This window comes from Stegostoma tigrinum, chromosome 19 (genome assembly GCF_030684315.1).
Source record: "Stegostoma tigrinum isolate sSteTig4 chromosome 19, sSteTig4.hap1, whole genome shotgun sequence".
In the NCBI taxonomy this organism is placed as follows: domain Eukaryota; kingdom Metazoa; phylum Chordata; class Chondrichthyes; order Orectolobiformes; family Stegostomatidae; genus Stegostoma; species Stegostoma tigrinum.
The window spans coordinates 62,053,771-62,072,748 of NC_081372.1; the positions used below are offsets into that span (position 1 = coordinate 62,053,771).

At 47.7% G+C, this 18,978-nt stretch overlaps 1 protein-coding gene across 1 annotated transcript in view; it reads left to right on the forward strand.

Annotated features, from left to right (window-relative positions):
• sycp2 (synaptonemal complex protein 2) overlaps positions 1–18,978 on the forward strand; it is a 132,031-nt gene that overhangs the window by 64,781 nt on the left and 48,272 nt on the right. The window contains exon 6 of the mRNA XM_059652661.1: positions 15,446–15,504. Within this exon, the coding sequence (XP_059508644.1) occupies positions 15,446–15,504 (59 nt within the window). The remainder of the gene's footprint in view (positions 1–15,445; positions 15,505–18,978) is intronic.

Here is an 18,978-nt window from a genome sequence, read left to right on the forward strand (position 1 = left end):
CTAATCTACACATCCCTGAAAACTACAGGCAATTTAGCATGGTCAATCTATCTAACCTGCACATCTTTGGACTGTGGGAGGAAACCAGAGCAAACCCACGCAGACACGGGGAGAATGTGCAAACTCAACACAGACAGTTGCCCTAGGGTGGAATTGAACCCATGCCCCTGGCGCTGTGAGGCAGCAGTGCTAACCACTGAGGCACATGCCACCTTTTTCCACCCATATCTGCAACATACAATGTTCAGCTGGGGTCCCAGCACTGATCCCGGTCGCACCCCACTAGTTACTGCCTGCTAATTTGAAAAGGCATTTGGCTGACAACATGTAGCTTATTGCTTTGCAGAGTCATGACCAGCTGTGGATAGCAAAGGCCTGCCAACACCTGTTTGGTTGGTTCTGAGTAGCTGAAACAGCTTGTGGGCATGAACAATTTTAGCAGAACCCTTTGGTCATTTTGGAAGGGGAGGTAATGTATTTCTCTGCAGTTGAAAAGAGCTGCAGCAGTTTATTTCCCTCACCATGTGCTTTAAATGCTATTTTCAATCAATAAATTAGAGACTTTATACTTTGTGAACCAGCCACTCTGTGTCTGCTGTAAGGGCATTGAAAGTACCTGGAGAAAAGAAATTTAAGGACCGCAAGTTCTGGCAAGCAAACAATCATCTCAGCAAACTGAGTTACCTTCCCAGTTTATTTTTCTTCACACCCATTGCACCCGTTTTTATCTGTAGATGTCCATATATTTGTGAAGAGAGAGTTTGATAGGAGAGTTAGAGTTTTAACTCGTAGAATTTAAGATCAACACTTTATTGTATATGATAGCTAGAATCTATTTGTTTGTGAAATATTGCAATCCTTTTTTAAGTACAGAAACCTTGTCTGTGACTTTCCTGTTAACCTGGGACTAAACAGTCCCCAATGCCCATTGACTCTAGTTTTGCTGGGGCTTCTGGATGCCACACTCATTCAAATGTAGTCTTTATGTCAAGGCCTGTCAGTCTCCTCACCCCTGGAATTCAGCTCCTTTTGTCCATGCTTGAACCAAGGCTGTTATGAAATCAGGAGCTCAGTAGCTCTGGCAGAACTCAACCGGGTTGTCTGTGAGCAGGTCATTGCTGACCAGGAGCTACTTGATAGCACTGTTCTTGAAGCCAGTACAGGCAATCCCTGGAAAGTGTGAAGCTAGATGAACACAGCAGGCCAAGTAGCATCTCAGGAGCACAAAAGCTGATGTCTCGGGACGAGACCCTTCATCAGAGAGGGGGATGGGGAGAGGGTTTTGGAATAAATCGGGAGAGAGGGGGAGGCGGACCGAAGATGGAGAGAAAGGAAGATAGGTGGAGAGGAGGGTATAGGTGGGGAGGTAGGGAGGGGATAGGTCAGTCCAGGGAAGGCAGATAGGGTAAGGAGGCGGGATGAGGTTAGTAGGTAGGAAATGGAGGTGCGGCTTGGGGTGGGAGGAAGGGATGGTTGAGAGGAAGAACAGGTTAGGGAGACAGAGACAGGCTGGGCTGGTTTTGGGATGCAGTGGGGGGAGGGGAGATTTTGAAGCTGGTGAAGTCCACATTGATGCCATTGGAATGCAGGGTTCCCAAGTGGAATATGAGTTGCTTCCTGCAACCTTTGGGTGGCATCACTGTGACACTGCAGGAGGCCCATGATGGACATGTTGTCTGAGGAATGGGAGGGGGAGTTAAAATGGTTCGCGATTGGGAGGTGCAGTTGTTTATTGTGAACCGAGCAGAGGTGTTCTGCAAAGCGGTCCCCAAGCCTCCGCTTGGTTTCCCCAATGTAGAGGGAGCCACACTAGGTACAATGGATACAGTATACCACATTGACAGATATGCAGGTGAAAATCTGCTTGATATGAAAGGTCATCTTGGGGCCTGGGATGGGGGTGAGGGAGGAGGTGTGGGGGCAAGTGTAGCACTTCCTGTGGTTGCAGGGGAAGGTGCCAGGTGTGGTGGGGTTGGAGGGGAGTGTGGAGCTGACAAGGGAGTCACGGAGAGAGTGGTGTCTCCGGAAGGCAGACAAGGGTGGGGATGGAAAAAGTCTTGGGTGGTGGGGTCAGATTGTAGATGGCGGAAGTGTCGGAGGATGATGCGTTGTATCCGGAGGTTGGTGGGGTGGTATGTGAGAACGAGGGGGATCCTCTTTGGGTGGTCATGGCGGGGGCGGGGTGTGAGGGATGTGTTGCGGGAAATGCGGGAGACGCAGTCAAGGGCGTTCTCGACCACTGCGGGGGGAATGTTGCGGTCCTTGAAGAATGTGGACATCTGGGATATGTGGGTGTGGAATGCCTCATTGTGAGAGCAGATGCGGCAGAGGTGGAGGAATTGGGAATCGGGGATGGAATTTTTGCAGGAGGGTGGGTGGGAGGAGGTGTATTCTAGGTAGCTGTGGGAGTCAGTGGGCTTGAAGTAGACATCAGTTTCTAGCTGGTTACCTGAGATGGAGACTGAGAGGTCCAGGAAGGTGGGGGATGTGTTGGAGATCGCCCAGGTGAACTTGAGGTTGGGGTGGAAGGTGTTGGTGAAGTGTATGAACTGTTCGAACTCCTCTGGGGAGCAAGAGGCGGCGCCGATACAGCCATCAATGTAACGGAGGAGGAGGTGGGGTTTGGGGCCTGTGTAGGTGCGGAAGAGGGACTGTTCCACGTAACCTACAAAGAGGCAGGCATAGCTTGGGCCCATGCGGGTACCCATGGCCACCCCCTTTGTGGGAAGTGGGAGGAATCGAAAGAGAAGTTAGTGAGGGTGAGGACGAGTTCGGCAAGGCGGATGAGGGTGTCGATGGAGGGGGACTGGTCGGGCCTGCGGGACAGGAAGAAGCGGAGGGCCTTGAGGCCATCTGCATGAGCAATACAGGTGTATAGGGACTGGACATCCATGGTGAAAATGGGGTGTTGGGAGCCAGGGAATTGGAAGTTCTGGCTTCCCCCACTGCATCCCAAAACCAGCCCAGCCTGTCTCTGCCTCCCTCACCTGTTCTTATGATCATGCCACAGAATGTCAAGGGGTGATTGTTGGATCATCTCTTTTTTGGACATGGCAATTGCCTGGCATTTGTGGCATTAATATTACTTGCCACTTTTCAGCTCAAGTCTGGATATTGTTCCAGGTCTTGCTGTATTTTGACATGGACAGCTGTCATGTAAAATGCTGAAAATTGTGTAATTATCAAGGATCACCTCGAATATAACTTTCTGATAGAGGCAAGGTCTTTGATGTAGCAACTGAAGATGAATGGGCTTAGGACACTACCCTGAGGAATGCCTGTGTGATGTTGTGGAGCTGAGGTGACTGACTTCCACCAATCACAACCAGTTTCCTATGTGACAGGTATGACTCCAACCAGTGAGAGTTTATTCCTGTGATTTCCATTTACACCAGTTTTGCTGGGGTTCCTTGACGCCACTTAGTCAAATGTGACCCTGATGTCAAGGGAAACCATTCTTGACTTACGTCTAGAATTGGGCTCCTTTGTCCATGTTTGAACCAAGGCTGTAATGAGATCAGGATTTGAATTGCACTATCAGAATCTGAACTGAGACAACCTGTCTCTGCCTCCCTAACCTGTTCTTCCTCTCACCCATCTCTTCCTCCCACTCCAAGCCACACCTCCATTTCCTACCTACTAACCTCATCCCACCTCCTTGACCTGTCCGTCTTCCCTGGACTGACCTACCCCCTCCCTACCTCCCCACCTATACTCTCCTCTCCACCTATCTATCTTTTCTCTCCATCTTCGGCCCGCCTCCCCCTCTCTCCCTATTTATTCCAGAACCCTCTCCCCATCCCCCTCTCTGATGACGGGTCTAGGTCCGAAACATCAGCTTTTGTGCTCCTGAGATGCTGCTTGGCCTGCTGTGTTCATCCAGCTCCACACTTTGTTAGAGATAATGGGAACTGCAGATGCTGGAGAATTCCAAGATAATAAAATGTGAGGCTGGATGAACACAGCAGGCCAAGCAGCATCTCAGGAGCACAAAAGCTGACGTTTCGGGCCTAGACCCTTCATCAGAGAGGGGGATGGGGAGAGGGAACTGGAATAAATAGGGAGAGAGGGGGAGGCGGACCGAAGATGGAGAGTAAAGAAGATAGGTGGTGAGAGTGTAGGTGGGGAGGTAGGGAGGGGATAGGTCAGTCCAGGGAAGATGGACAGGTCAAGGAGGTGGGATGAGGTTAGTAGGTAGCTGGGGGTGCGGCTTGGGGTGGGAGGAAGGGATGGGTGAGAGGAAGAACCGGTTAGGGAGGCATTGACAGGTTGGACTGGTTTTGGGATGCAGTGGGTGGGGGGGAAGAGCTGGGCTGGTTGTGTGGTGCAGTGGGGGGAGGGGACGAACTGGGCTGGTTTAGGGATGCAGTAGGGGAAGGGGAGATTTTGAAACTGGTGAAGTCCACATTGATACCATATGGCTGCAGGGTTCCCAGGCGGAATATGAGTTGCTGTTCCTGCAACCTTCGGGTGGCATCATTGTGGCAGTGCAGGAGGCCCATGATGGACATGTCATCAAGAGAATGGGAGGGGGAGTGGAAATGGTTTGCGACTGGGAGGTGCAGTTGTTCGTTGCGAACTGAGCGGAGGTGTTCTGCAAAGCGGTCCCCAAGCCTCCGCTTGGTTTCCCCAATGTAGAGGAAGCCGCACCGGGTACAGTGGATGCAGTATACCACATTGGCAGATGTATCGGCGCCGCCTCTTGCTCCCCAGAGGAGCTCGAACAGTTCATCACTGTATCGGCGTCGCCTCTTGCTCCCCAGAGGAGCTCGAACAGTTCATCACTGTATCGGCGCCGCCTCTTGCTCCCCAGAGGAGCTCGAACAGTTCATCACTGTATCGGCGCCGCCTCTTGCTCCCCAGAGGAGCTCGAACAGTTCATCCACTTCACCAACACATTCCACCCCAACCTTCAGTTCACCTGGGCCATCTCCAGCACATCCCTCACCTTCCTGGACCTCTCAGTCTCCATCTCAGGCAACCAGCTTGTAACTGATGTCCATTTCAAGCCCACCGACTCCCACAGCTACCTAGAATACACCTCCTCCCACCCACCCTCCTGCAAAAATTCCATCCCCTATTCCCAATTCCTCCGCCTCCGCCGCATCTGCTCCCACGATAAGACATTCCACTCCCGCACATCCCAGATGTCCAAGTTCTTTAAGGACCGCAACTTTCCCCCCACAGTGATCAAGAACGCCCTTGACCGCGTCTCCCGCATTTCCCGCAACACATCCCTCACACCCCGCCCCCGCCACAACCGCCCCAAGAGGATCCCCCTCGTTCTCACATACCACCCTACCAACCTCTGGATACAACGCATTATCCTCCGACACTTCCGCCATTTACAATCCGACCCCACCACCCAAGACATTTTTCCATCCCCTCCCCTGTCTGCTTTCCGGAGAGACCACTCTCTCCGTGACTCCCTTGTTCGCTCCACCCCACCACACCCGGCACCTTCCCCTGCAACCGCAGGAAATGCTACACTTGTCCCCACACCTCCTCCCTCACCCCCATCCCAGGCCCCAAGATGACATTCCACATTAAGCAGAGGTTCACCTGCACATCTGCCAATGTGGTATACTGCATCCACTGTACCCGGTGCGGCTTCCTCTACATTGGGGAAACCAAGCGGAGGCTTGGGGACCGCTTTGCAGAACCTCCGCTCAGTTCGCAACAAACAACTGCACCTCCCAGTCGCAAACCATTTCCACTCCCCCTCCCATTCTCTTGATGACATGTCCATCATGGGCCTCCTGCACTGCCACAATGATGCCACCCGAAGGTTGCAGGAACAGCAACTCATATTCCGCCTGGGAACCCTGCAGCCATATGGTATCAATGTGGACTTCACCAGTTTCAAAATCTCCCCTTCCCCTACTGCATCCCTAAACCAGCCCAGTTCATCCCCTCCCCCCACTGCACCACACAACCAGCCCAGCTCTTCCCCCCCACCCACTGCATCCCAAAACCAGTCCAACCTGTCAATGCCTCCCTAACCGGTTCTTCCTCTCACCCATCCCTTCCTCCCACCCCAAGCCGCACCCCCAGCTACCTACTAACCTCATCCCACCTCCTTGACCTGTCCGTCTTCCCTGGACTGACCTATCCCCTCCCTACCTCCCCACCTACACTCTCTCCACCTATCTTCTTTACTCTCCATCTTCGGTCCGCCTCCCCCTCTCTCCCTATTTATTCCAGTTCCCTCTCCCCATCCCCCTCTCTGATGAAGGGTCTAGGCCCGAAACGTCAGCTTTTGTGCTCCTGAGATGCTGCTTGGCCTGCTGTGTTCATCTAGCCTCACATTTTATTATCCACACTTTGTTATCTTGGATTCTCCAGCACCTGCAGTTCCCATTATCACAGGCAATCCCTGGATTGTGACCGGGTTGCCTGTATGGAATGTTCACCTGCTGATAGTCTGCGGATCCCCAGTGGTTGCAGCGAACAGTGTAGAATTGACTTCGAGATTGTTCAGATGGGACATAGCTACCTGCAGTGCGGACTAGTGTTAAACTGTGACTAGGGTGAGAGAATGGATGAGGAAATGTCAGCCAAGTCTTGTTGACAGTATCACACCATGGCTGTTGTGCCATGCCTTTGCCAGTGAGAGGCAAGGCTGGACTGCCTATTTGTACAGATGCACTGTGCCATTTCAAAGATGGCACAGTCACAAAGCCTGCCTGACTTTCCGTGGATATCTGCTGAGTGATAAGTTGTTCTGAGAACAGTTAGTAGGGGTAAGAACGGGCTGGAATTAGATGTTGGAGATGCCTTGGGGTGGGTAGGTTACTAATACCGCATGTTTGGTTGGCGTTGCAGCAAAAAAGCCCTCCAAAAAAACCCAGCACAGCTCAGATTTAACCAAAGAAAGTAAGATTCAACCCTGAAAGATTGTTTATTTCCACTGGCTAGAGAACCTAAATTGTAGGACACAGCCTTAGGATGAGGGGTTAATCATTTAGGATTGAGATGAAGAGAAATGCCTTAGAGGATTGTGAATCTTTGAAATCCTGTATTTGAAAGGGACACTTAAGTATTTACTACCTTTAAGGCTAGGATAGACAGATATAGTAGAAACTGCGGATGCTGGAGAATTTGAGATAACAAGGTGTAGAGCTGATGAACACAGCAGGCCAAGCAGCATCAGAGGATCAGGAAAGCTGATGTTTCGGGTCTAGACCCTCCTTCAGAAATGTGGGAGGGGAAGGGGATTCTGAAATAAATAGAGGGGGGAGGCAGATAGAAGATGGATAAAGGAGCAGATAGATGGAGATGAGACAGGCAGGTCAAAGAGGCAAGGTTGGAGCCAGTAAAGCTAAGTGTAGGTAGGAAGTGAAGGAGGGGATAGGTCAGTCCAGGGAGGACGGACAGGTCAAGGAGGCGGGGACAAGCTGGGCAGGTTTTGGGATGGGGTTGAGGGAGGGGAGATTTTGAAGCTTGTGAAATCCACATTGATACTATTGGGCTGCAGGATTCCCAAGTGAAAAATGAGATGCTGTTCCTGTAACCTTCGGTTGGCATTGTTGTGGCATTGCGGGAGGCCCAGGATGGACATGTCATCCAAGGAGTGAGAGGGGAAGTTGAAATGCTTCGCGACTGGGAGGTGCAGCTGTTTATTGCAACAAAGCATAGGTGTTCCACAAAGTGGTCCCCAAGCCTCCACTTGGTTTCCCCAATGTAGAGGAGGTCACAATGGGAACAGTGGATACAATATACCATATTAGCAGATGTGCAAGTGAACATCTGTTTGACGTAGAAGGGCTTCACCACTGCCGCATCTGCTCCTGAGATTAGGCATTCCACTCCTGGACATCCCAGATATCCTTGTTTTCCAAGGACTGCAACTTCCCTTCTACGTTGGTCGAAAACGTCCTCGACCGTGTCTTTCGAATTTCCTGCAACTCATTCCTCACACCCCCTCCACACAATAACAACCAAAACAGAATTCCCCTCATCCTCATGTACCACCCCACCAACCTCCGGATCCAGCGCATCATCCTCCGACACTTCTGCCATCTGTAACCTGACCCCACTCCCAAAGACATTTTCCCCTCCCCACCCATATCTGCTTTCCAGAGGGACCACTCTGTCCATGACTCCCTTGTCCGCTTCACACTCCCCACCAGTCCCACCACCGCCGACACTTTTGCCTGCAACCACAGGAAGTGCTACACCGGCCCCTACACCTCCTCCCTCACCCCCATCCCAGGCCCTAAGAAGTCCTTCCACAACAAGCAGATGTTCATTTGCACATCTGCTGATGTGGCATACTGTATCCGCTGTTCCTGATGTGGCCTCATCTACATCGAGGAAACCAAGCGGAGGCTTGGGGATCACTATGTGGAACACCTCTGTTCAGTTCACAATAAACAACTGCACCTCCCAGTCGTGAACCATTTCAACTCTGCCTCTCACTCCTTGGACAACATGTTCATCCTGGGCCTCCTGCAGTGCCCCAACGATGCCACCCAAAGGTTAAAGGAACAGCATCTCATATTTTGCTTGAGAACCCTGCAGCCCAATCGTATCAATGTAGACTTCACAAGCTTCAAAATCTCCCCTCCCTGACCCCATCCCAAAAACAAACCCAGCTTGTGCCTGCCTCCCGAGCCTTTCTGCCCTTCCTCCCACCTATCCACTCCTCCTACCTCAAGCCCCACCTCTATCTCCTACCTACTAGCCTCATCCTGCCTCCTTGACCTGTCCATCCTCCCTGGACTGACCTATCCCCTCCCTAACTCCCCACTTACACTCACCTTTACAGGCTCCAACCCCGCCTCTTTGACCTGTCTGTTTTATCTCCACCTATCTGCTCCTTTATCTATCTTCTATCCGCCTCCCCCTCTCTCCCTATTTATTTCAGAATCCCTTTGCCCTCCTCCATTTCTGAAGAAGGTCTAAACCCGAAATGTCAGCTTTCCTCATCCTCTGATGCTGCTTGGCCTGCTATGTTCATCCAGCTCTACACCTTGTTATCTAGGATAGACAGATGATTGCTTTCTCAGGAATCAAGGCCACTGTGGATTAGGCAGGCAACTGGAGTTGATCCTGCCATCAACCATGATTGTGCTTATTGACGGAACAAGTTCAACAGCCCATACCAGTTCTAGTTGATGATTTTTTTATTCTGGCCTCACAGCAGCTTTATAAATGTTCAAAAAACCAAAAGAACTACAGATCCCAGAAACAGAAACAGAATTTGCTAGAGAAACTTTGCAGGTCCGAAAGCATCTGTGGAGAGGAAGCAGAGTTAACGTTTCAGATCCAGTGACCTTTTTCAAAACTGATGGTTGCTTTGAAAAGGTTGGTATTTATGCAGATGTTGGGATGGCGGGTAAACAACGTGCCTAGATAGACCCCAAAAAGAGAGAAAGAAGTTGGTCAAAGGATTGGATGAAGGTCAGCCTGGGAGAATGATTAGTTGTTAATGGGTCGGTAGGTAGTTGACCATTGGTTGTGTGTGGTAGCAGTCCATGTGATGACAACGCTTGGTGTGTAAGGTGCTCAAGCCTAAAATTGCTAAACTCAATATTGAGTCAAGAAGGCTACGGAACTCCTAAGTAGAAAGTGCTGTTCTTCTAGCTTGTATGGAGCTTCACTGGGGCACTGCAACAAGCCCAAGACAGAGATGTTGGCCAGAGAACACGGTGGCTTGTTGAAGTGGCGGGCAACTGGAAACTCAGGATAATTTTTTCAGACAGAACGCTGGTGTTCTGCAACCTCCCATTTCCCCAATCTAGAGGAGACCACTTTGTGAGCAGTGAATACAACAGACTAGATTGAATAAAGTACCAGTAAAGTGCTGCTTCTCCAGGAAAGTGTGTTTGGATCCATGGATAGTGTCGAGGGAGGAAGTAAATGGGCAGATATTATGGGCACTTGCAGGTGAAGGTACCATAAAGGTGTGTTGAGGGTGAAAGAAGAGTGGACCAGTTTGTCCTGAAAGGAATGGTCCTTACGGAAGGCTTACAAAGGTGAAGAGAGTGGTGGATGGTGGTAGCATTCCACTGGAGGTGGAAGAAATGGTGGCTAATGATCCTGTGAGTTGATGGTAGGTGAGGACAAAGGGGACCCTATCGCTACTGTGGGAAAGAAGAGAGGGAGTGAGGGCAGAAGTGTGGAACTTCACACAGAAGTGTGGCTGAGGAAATAGCAGAGGCTTTGGTCGTGATCTTTCAAAAGTCACTGGAGTCTGGGAAAGTCCCAGATGATTGGAAAATTGCTGTTGTAACCCCCTTGTTTAAGAAAGGATCAAGGCAAAAGATGGAAAATTATAGGCTGATTAGCCTAACCTCGGTAGTTGGTAAAATTCTAGAATCCATTGTCAAGGATGAGATTTCTAAATTTCTGCAAGTGCAGGGTCAGATTAGAACAAGTCAACATGGATTTAGTAAGGGGAGGTTGTGCCTGTCAAACCTGTTAGAGTTCTTTGAAGAGGTAACAAGTATGTTAGACCAGGGAAACCCAGTGGATGTCATCTATCTAGACTTCCAAAAGGCCTTTGATATGGTGCCTCACGGAAGCGCAGGGTCAGATTTGAACAATTCAGCATGGATTTAGTAAGGGGAGGTCGTGCCTGTCAAACCTGTTAGAATTCTTTGAAGTGGTAACAAGTATGTTAGACCAGGGAAACCCAGTAGATGTTATCTGTCTAATCTTCCAAAAGGCCTTTGATATGGTGCCTCATGGGAGGCTGCTGAGCAAGGTAAGGGCCCATGGTGTTCGAAGTGAGCTACTAGCTTGGATTGAGGATTGGCTGTCTGACAGAAGGCAGAGAGTTGGGATAAAAGGCTCTTTTTCAGAATGGCAACCGGTGACGAGTGGTGTCCCGCAGGATTCAGTGTGGGAGCCTCAGCCATTCACTTTATATATTAATGATCTGGATGAAGGGACTGGGGGTATTCTGGCGGAGTTTGCCGATGATACGAAGATAGGTGGACAGGCAGGTAGTACTGAGGAGGTGCGGAAGCTGCAGAAAGATTTAGACAGTTGAGGACAGTGGCCCAGGAAATGGCTGATGAAATTCAACGTGAGGAAGTGTGAGGTTTTGCACTTTGGAAAAAAGAATAGAGGCATGGACTATTTTCTAAATGGTGAGAAAATTCAGAAAGCAGAAGTACAAAGGGATCTGGGAGTGTTGGTCCAGGATTCTCTAAAGGTTGACTTGCAGGTAGAGTCCCTGATTAATAAAGCAAATGTAATGTTGTTGTTTATCTCAAGAGGGTTGGAATATAAAAGCAGCGATGTGCTTCTGAGGCTTTATAAAGGTCTAGTTAGGCCCCATTTAGAATACTGTGTCCAATTTTGCCCACACCTCAGGAAGAACATACTAGCCCTGGAGTGTGTCCAGCAGAGATTCACACGGATGATCCCTGGAATGGTAGGTTTAACATATCCTGGGATCCTGGGATTGTACTCATTAGAGTTTAGAAGGTTGAGGGGAGATCTAATAGAAACTTACAAGATAATGTATGACTTAGAAGGGGTGGACACTAGGAAGTTGTTTCTGTTAGGCGGGGAGACTAAGACTCGTGGGCACAGCCTTAAAATTAGAGGGGGTAAATTTAAACCTGAAATGAGATGACATTTCTTCAGCCAGAGAGTGGTGAGCTTGTGGAATTCATTGCCACGGAGTGCAGTGGAGGCCTTCAAGGCAGAGTTCGACAAATTCTTGAACTCAGAAGGAATCCAGGGCTACGGGGAGAGTGCAGGGAAGTAGAGTCGAAATCCCCATCAGCCATGATTTAAATGGCCTTACTTCCACTCCTATGTCTTACGGTCTTATGGAACCAGGCTGGGACCCCACTGAATGTCCTGTCAACCACGCTTCTGGGGAATCCTTGTTTGAGGAAGACGGTGGACATTTCAGAAACCTCCCTTTGTCGAAGTTCGAATCATCAAAACAGTCGTGTGATAGACAAGAACTGGGATAATGGAATAGAGTCTTTACAGAAAACAAATTGTGAGAATGTATGGTCAAGATAACTGGGAGTCATGCACATTTGGAGTAGATATTGGTGACCACCCTATCCCCAGAAATGGAAACAGTGATGTCAAGAAAGGGATGGAAGGAGTCAGAGATGGACCAGGTGAAAATGAGAGTGGGATGGAAGCTGGAAGCAAAACCAACAAATTTTTCCAATTCAGGACGAGAGATGGAAGCAGCATTGGTGATATATCGGAGAAACACTTGTGGGTCAGGGCCGGATTAGGATTGGAACAGGGCATGTTCTCCAGAAAGAGACAGGCATAATTGGAGCCCACTCCGGTACACATGGTTGAGTGGAGTTAAAAGAGAAAATTGCTCAGAGTGAGGATGAGGTCAGCCAAGCAGAGGAGAATGGTGTTGGATGGCTCAGGTCTTTTTACAGGAAGAAATAGAGACTATCTGATGGGGAGATGGACATGTAAAGGGATTGCACCTCCATGGTAAAGGCCACAAAGCGTCAGAGGAATTGTGGATGTAAATAAGATGGACTGGACAATGGAGCAAAAAAAAATTGAGTCAAGGTAGCAAGAGCTGAGTTCCATGGGATAAGAGCAGGCAGAAACAATAGGTCTGCCCAGATAGCCCTGTTTCTGGATTTTGGGAAGGAAGTAGAAGCGGGCTGTGTGGGGTTGGGATGCTATGAACTTGGAGGCAGTAGTAGGGACATGGCCAGATGAAATGGAGTTAGTGACCATTATGGACACAGTAGCCTGGTGTTCCATGGTGAGGTCATGGTCTGGGGAACATAAAAGGAATGGTTGAGGGGGGCAGAGAAATTAAGGCGACAAATGACTTGTCCACAATTCTCAATGTACAGGTCAGGTGCAGGTCAGGGGGATGTGTCCAGGTCGAGGAACGGTTTTGGAGATGGGTGAAGGGATCTGTGAGAAGGGGAGAGGGTTCTCGTACAAAGGAATGGACGCGGCAGCAAAGGCAACAGAAGATTTCAACGACATGTCATGCCCAAAACTCATTCAGATAGCGTTGCATGGAGATAAAACTGAGGCCCTTGCTGAGTACAGAATGTTCACCGTCAGAGAGCAGAAGTTCAGAAGGGATGGTAAATACACAACAGGAGCTGAGATTGGGAGAGAGGATGGACTCAGACAGAAGGGGAGTGGAGAAAGGCTCCAGAGCAGTGTGGGTATCTCTGAATTGTTGCATCTTCTGTTTCTTAAATGAAAACATTTCTGGTTGGAATATCAAATGAGCTGGAGGATGAAGTAGACCTGGGGGCAAAAAACTATGATCTAGCACAAGGCAGATCTGATGAAGAGCGTTGGAGATGAATGGCCATGCTGGGCATTATAAATGTTCATATTACTTCCCTGCTTTGTTCTCAGTACCTCCATTTGTGGAGTCCAAAATGCAAGCTGCTGTCTCTACCACATTTTAAGATCTGTGTATATGAATTCCTGAGATATTCTGATCTTTTGCACTCATTCGAACTGGTGGCATTAAGTCTATTTCTTTTCTTCATTCCATCTGCCAAAATGCGTTATTTCACACTTAAATTACATCTACGTCTTGTCTGCAGTTTCTGCCAGACTGTCTGTACCTCACAGCTCTATTTTGGCACCATCAGCAAATTTTGAAATTTTACTGTGTACCAATATCCAAGATATTTGTAGATATCAAAAAATCAGGCATTCCAGCATATTTTGATTGTTACTGTTACATTGATGTTGAAAATACCACAGCTTAATAAGCTGAGCAATTGCCATTTTCCACAACTTGCTGCTGCTTATTCGAAAGCCATTTTATTTTACCAAATTGACACAGATCCTCCTTGCTATTCTGTGAAGCTGATTTTTATCAACCAGTCTTTCTGTTACTTTTTCAGAATGGGTTCCACATATACAATATTCATTGCATTTTCCCTCATTAACTTTTAACAGCCTTCATTTTTTTTTCTCTTCTTAAATTCCCTCTCCCCAATCTCATTAAATCTCATTTTTCTTGCTAAGGTTAGGATAGTCCATTCAACAACCTCAACAGTTTCTCTCCCTTTCCCTTGGCTGCTTCTTTTAGCAGGGTTTTACATTGCCAGGGCCTCTCAATGGTGATTTTAGGGGTTCGTGATCGCAAGTCACCTCATGTAGGAAGTTGATGATTTGTAGCAATTTTCTGATAGTTTTTGAGTTAGTTAATAAGCAGCAATTTTATATTGAGAAAGCTTCACTGTTCCCAAAACTGCTCTGTAGAATGGAGAAGTAGAGGCAATGCACTCCCACTCCCAGATATCTTGCAGTATTTTGTGATGTGGAGGTGCCAGTGTTGGACTCGGGTGGACAAAATCAGAAGTTGCCTGATGAACAGGCTGCGCTCCAAAAGCTTGTGTGATTTCAAATAAGCCTGTTGGACTATAACCCGGCATAACAAGATGTAGAGCTGGATGAACACAGCAGGCCAAGCAGCATCTTAGTAACAGGAAAGCTGATGTTTCGGGCCTAGACCGTTCTTCAGAAATGGGGGAGGGGAAGGGGGTTCTGAAATAGATAGAGAGAGAGGGGGAGGCGGATAGAAGAGAAGATAAGTGGAGAGGTAGGGAGGAGATAGGTCAGCCCAGGGAGGACAAACAGGTCAAGGGGGTGGGTTGAGGTTAGTAGGTAGGCGATGGGGGTGGGGCTTGAGATGGCAGGAGGGGATAGGTGGGAGAAAGGGCAGGTTAGGGAGGCGGGGATGAGCTGGGCTGGTTTTGGATTGCGGTAGGCGGAGGGGAGATTTTGAAGCTTGTGAGGTCCAAGTTGGTACGATTGGGCGGCAGGGTTCCCAAGTGGAATATGAGTTGCTGTTCCTGCAACCTTCGGGTAGCATCATTGTGGCACTGCAGGAGGCCCAGGATGGACATGTCGTATGTGGAATGGGAGGGGGAGTTGAAATTTTTCGCGATTGGGAGATGCAGTTGTTTCGTGTGAACTGAGCGTATGTGTTTTACAATGCGGTCCCTAAGCCTCCACTCGGTTTCCCCGATATAGAGGAGGTATGTCAATCACCTGTCTTACTCTCTTTGGCCATTGACCACGTGCACGTACACATGATTCCAGGACAATCATTGTCCCTTTACCCATTTCATTCCTGCTAAGAACAAAAACTTCTTTTAGTACATGTTAATGAAGTCAGATGTCACTTGATAAATCTTTACTGTGATTACTGACTTTGGTAATTCTTATAACTTCCTTGGTTTATATTTATTTTTATATTTGCAGAAGGCTAGTTACTAATGTAACACAGTTAGATGGGGTCTCATGCTGCACAGGCATTACCAAATATGGAATGCTGAGCTAACACAAATTTAAGAAAGGTCCCATTTTCCAAAAGAAGGCTGATCATAAAACTCTCAGATCATGCTGAACAATTACAAAGTTCAATTATGTAAGGTAATATAGAAGCAAAAGCAAAACCTAATATATCTCCTTGCATCAGTGTAATAATTCACTTTTTTTGTAGAATGTCTGGAAGAACCATTCTCAAGCATTTAGTGAATTGAAGGAAAATGAAGAGCAAAGGTCAGTAAATAATTTTGTCTATGCTTTGGACTCGCTGAATACAAATCACTGTTAGATCCACAGCAATCCTCAAAATGCACTTGTTTGACAATAAATTCCATTTAAAAAATATAGCCAAATGTTTAAAGACAGTTAAAAAAAAAGTACCAGTGAATGAATTGGAACTCTGAACCAGGGAAATGGAAAGTTAACCAGCAACATTTTCAACACATAAAGTGTGTTCTTTTATCCAGAAGTTTAAAAGTATATGTGATCCAGATTGGATTATAGGGATAAATCTCTGTGCTGTACAAGGGTCTCTGATTGCATTAAGAAATATTGTATTGGAGCCAGTGGGCACAATGCAATATTCCTCTGTTGCAAGGAATTTCTTAGGTAAATGGTGGGCAGGTGTATGTCATTTTGACAAATCAAAATGGGATCATGGTTCAGGTTAATTTTAGAAGGAATTTGGGATTGGATCAGTCATGCATTTGAGATCAACAGGGATGGGATTGGGATTAGATCAAAATCCGATGTCAGGATCAGCTTGGGGGTGATATAGAAACATAGATGATAGGAGCATGAGGAGGCTATTCGGCCCTTCAAACTGCTTCACCATCCATCATGATTGTGGCTGATCTTGCTTTCTCCCCATAACCCTTTGATCTCATTCGCCCCAAGTGCTACATCTAGCTGCCTCTTGAATACATTCAATGTTTTGGCATCGACCACTTCCTTTGGTAGCGAATTCCACTGGCTCACCACCCTTTGCTTGAAGAAAAGTCGCCTCATATCTGTTCTAAATGGTCTACCCGCCATCGGGAACACCCTCCCTGCATTTACCCTGTCTAGCCCTGTTAGAATTTTATAAGCCTCTATGAGATCCGCCCTTGTTTGTCTGAACTGCAGCAAAACCAATCCCAACCTCGTCAATCTGTCTTCATACTTAAGACATGCAGGGTTGGTTCTAAAATATAAAGAGCTAAGTTGAGGGGAGGGCCTGAAATACAGCTCATAGAAGAGGCCATTGTGCCACTTAAGCATGTTAGATTACCTACAGTGTGGACACAGGCCCTTCGGCCCAACAAGTCCACACTGCCACTTGAAGCATCCCACCCAAACCCATCCCCATATAACCCACCCTGAACACCATGGGCAATTTAGCATGGCTGATCCACCTCGTCTGCACATCTTTGGACTGTGGGAGGAAACCGGAGCACACGGAGGAAACCCACGCAGACACAGGGAGAATGTGCAAACTCCACAGACAGTCACCCAAGGCTGGAATCGAACGTGGGTCCCTGGCACTATAAGGCTGCAGTGCGAACCACTGAGCCACCGTGCTGCACCAAATATTCATTTTTTTTATTCATTCATAGGATGTGGGCTTCACTGGCTCCAATCCAGGCAACATCCTGGTAAATCACTTTTGCACTCTCTCTAAAACCTCCACATTAACTCTCAATTCTTCATACAAGTTGTGTTCAACATGAAGGAGCACTGATTCATTAGCTGGTAGGTTGGGGGCAGCACATGGTAATAAGCACGAAGTTTGCTTGACCTGATATCAGGACACTGCGTGAAATTCCAGAGTCAATGTTGAGAGACCCCAGGGCAACTCCCACCTGCCTGTATACCACTGTGATGCCATCTCTGCTCAAGATGGTAGTGTCTGCAACATAATCTGTAAGGTGCGACTCTTTGAGTATGACTACCAAGCTTTTGCTTGATTAATCTGTGAGACAAAGAACAAAGAAAATTACAGCACAGGAACAGGCCCTTCAGCCCTCCAAACCTGTGCCAGTCAAGGTCCTTTGTCTAAACCTGTCACCTATTTTCTAAGGGTCTGTACCCCTTTGCTCCCTGCCCATCTATGTACCTGTTCAGATACATCTTAAAAGACACTGTCGTGTCTGCATCTACCACCCCTGCTGGCAACGCGTTCCAGGCACCCACCACCCTCTGCCTAAAGAACTTTCCATGCATATCTCCCTTCAACTTTTTTCCTCTCACTTTGAACTTATGACCCAAAGTAATTGAGTCCCCCACTCTGGGAAAAAGCTTCTTGCTATCCACCTTGTCTATACCCCTCATGATTTTGTAGACTTCAATCAGGTCCCCCCTCAATCTCCGTCCTTCTAATGAAAATAATCCTAATCTACTCAACCTTTCTTCATAGCGAGCGCCCTCCATACCAGGCAACATCCTGATGGTCCTCCTCTGCACCCTCTCCAAAGCTTCCACATCCTTTTGGTAATGTGGCGACCTGAACTGTGCACGGTGCTCTAATTGTGGCCAAACCAAAGTCTTATACAGCAGTAGCATGACCTGCCAACTGTTGTACTCAATACCCCGTCTAATGAAGGAAAGCATGCCGTGTGCCTTCTTGACCACTCTATTGACCTCTGTTGCCACCTTCAAGGAACAATGGATCTGAATACCCAAATCTCTCTGAACATCAATTTTTCCGCAGTTTTTCCATTTACTCTATAGTTTGCTCATGACTTGGACCTTCCAAAATGCATCACCTCGCATTTGCCTGGATTGAACTCCATCTGCCATTTACCTGCCCAACTCTCCAATCTATCTATATTCTGCTGTAATCTCTGACAGTCCCCTTCATGATCTTCATGTCATCTGCACACTTGCTAATCAGACCACCAATACCTTTCTCCAAATCATTTACGTATATCACAAACAACAGTGATCCCAGCACAGATCCCTGTGGAACACCACTGGTCACAGGTCTCCAATTTGAGAAAACCCCTTCCACTACTACTGTCTGTTTCCTGTTGCCTAGCCAGTTGTTTTATCCATCTAGCTAGCATCCCCTGGACCCCATGCGACTTCACTTTCTCCGTCAGCCTGCCATGGGGAGGCCCTCTCCTGCTTTTGGAAATAGCCCCCAGATATTAGTAAGGAGGACTTTGCAAGTCTCAATTACGTTTTCCATCATTGTTCTGATACCTAGGTTGGTGCTAGGTAGCCTGTCTGGTTTCATTGCACTTTAATGTTTGACACTGCTGTTTGGCTCATTGAATGGTTTCTTAGGGCAAATAAGAGTTAACCACATTATTGTGAATCTGGAGTCATTTGTAGACCAGATCAGGTAAGATTGGCAAATTTCCTTCCCTGAAAGGTATTCAGAAGCAATTGGAATTAATGGTCATCATTAGACTTTTACCGACAGATTTTTGTTTTTAATTCATTTTCACCATTTGTCTTGGCGGGATCCAAATTCCAGTTCACCAAAATATTGGAATCCACAACCTGAAGAAAGGTCACTGGGCTCGAAGCATTTAACTATGTTTTCCCTCCACAGATACTGCTTCTGTTTGTCCCTCAAAACATTATTTGGGCCACTAACTTACTAGTCCAGCAATGATCTACTTTTTAAATGTGATGTTGTGACAGAATTAAATCAAGCATTACAGATGTGTTTTAATCAAGCTTTGTATGGCCATGCAGTGCTTCCACTCATTTTTAAAATGA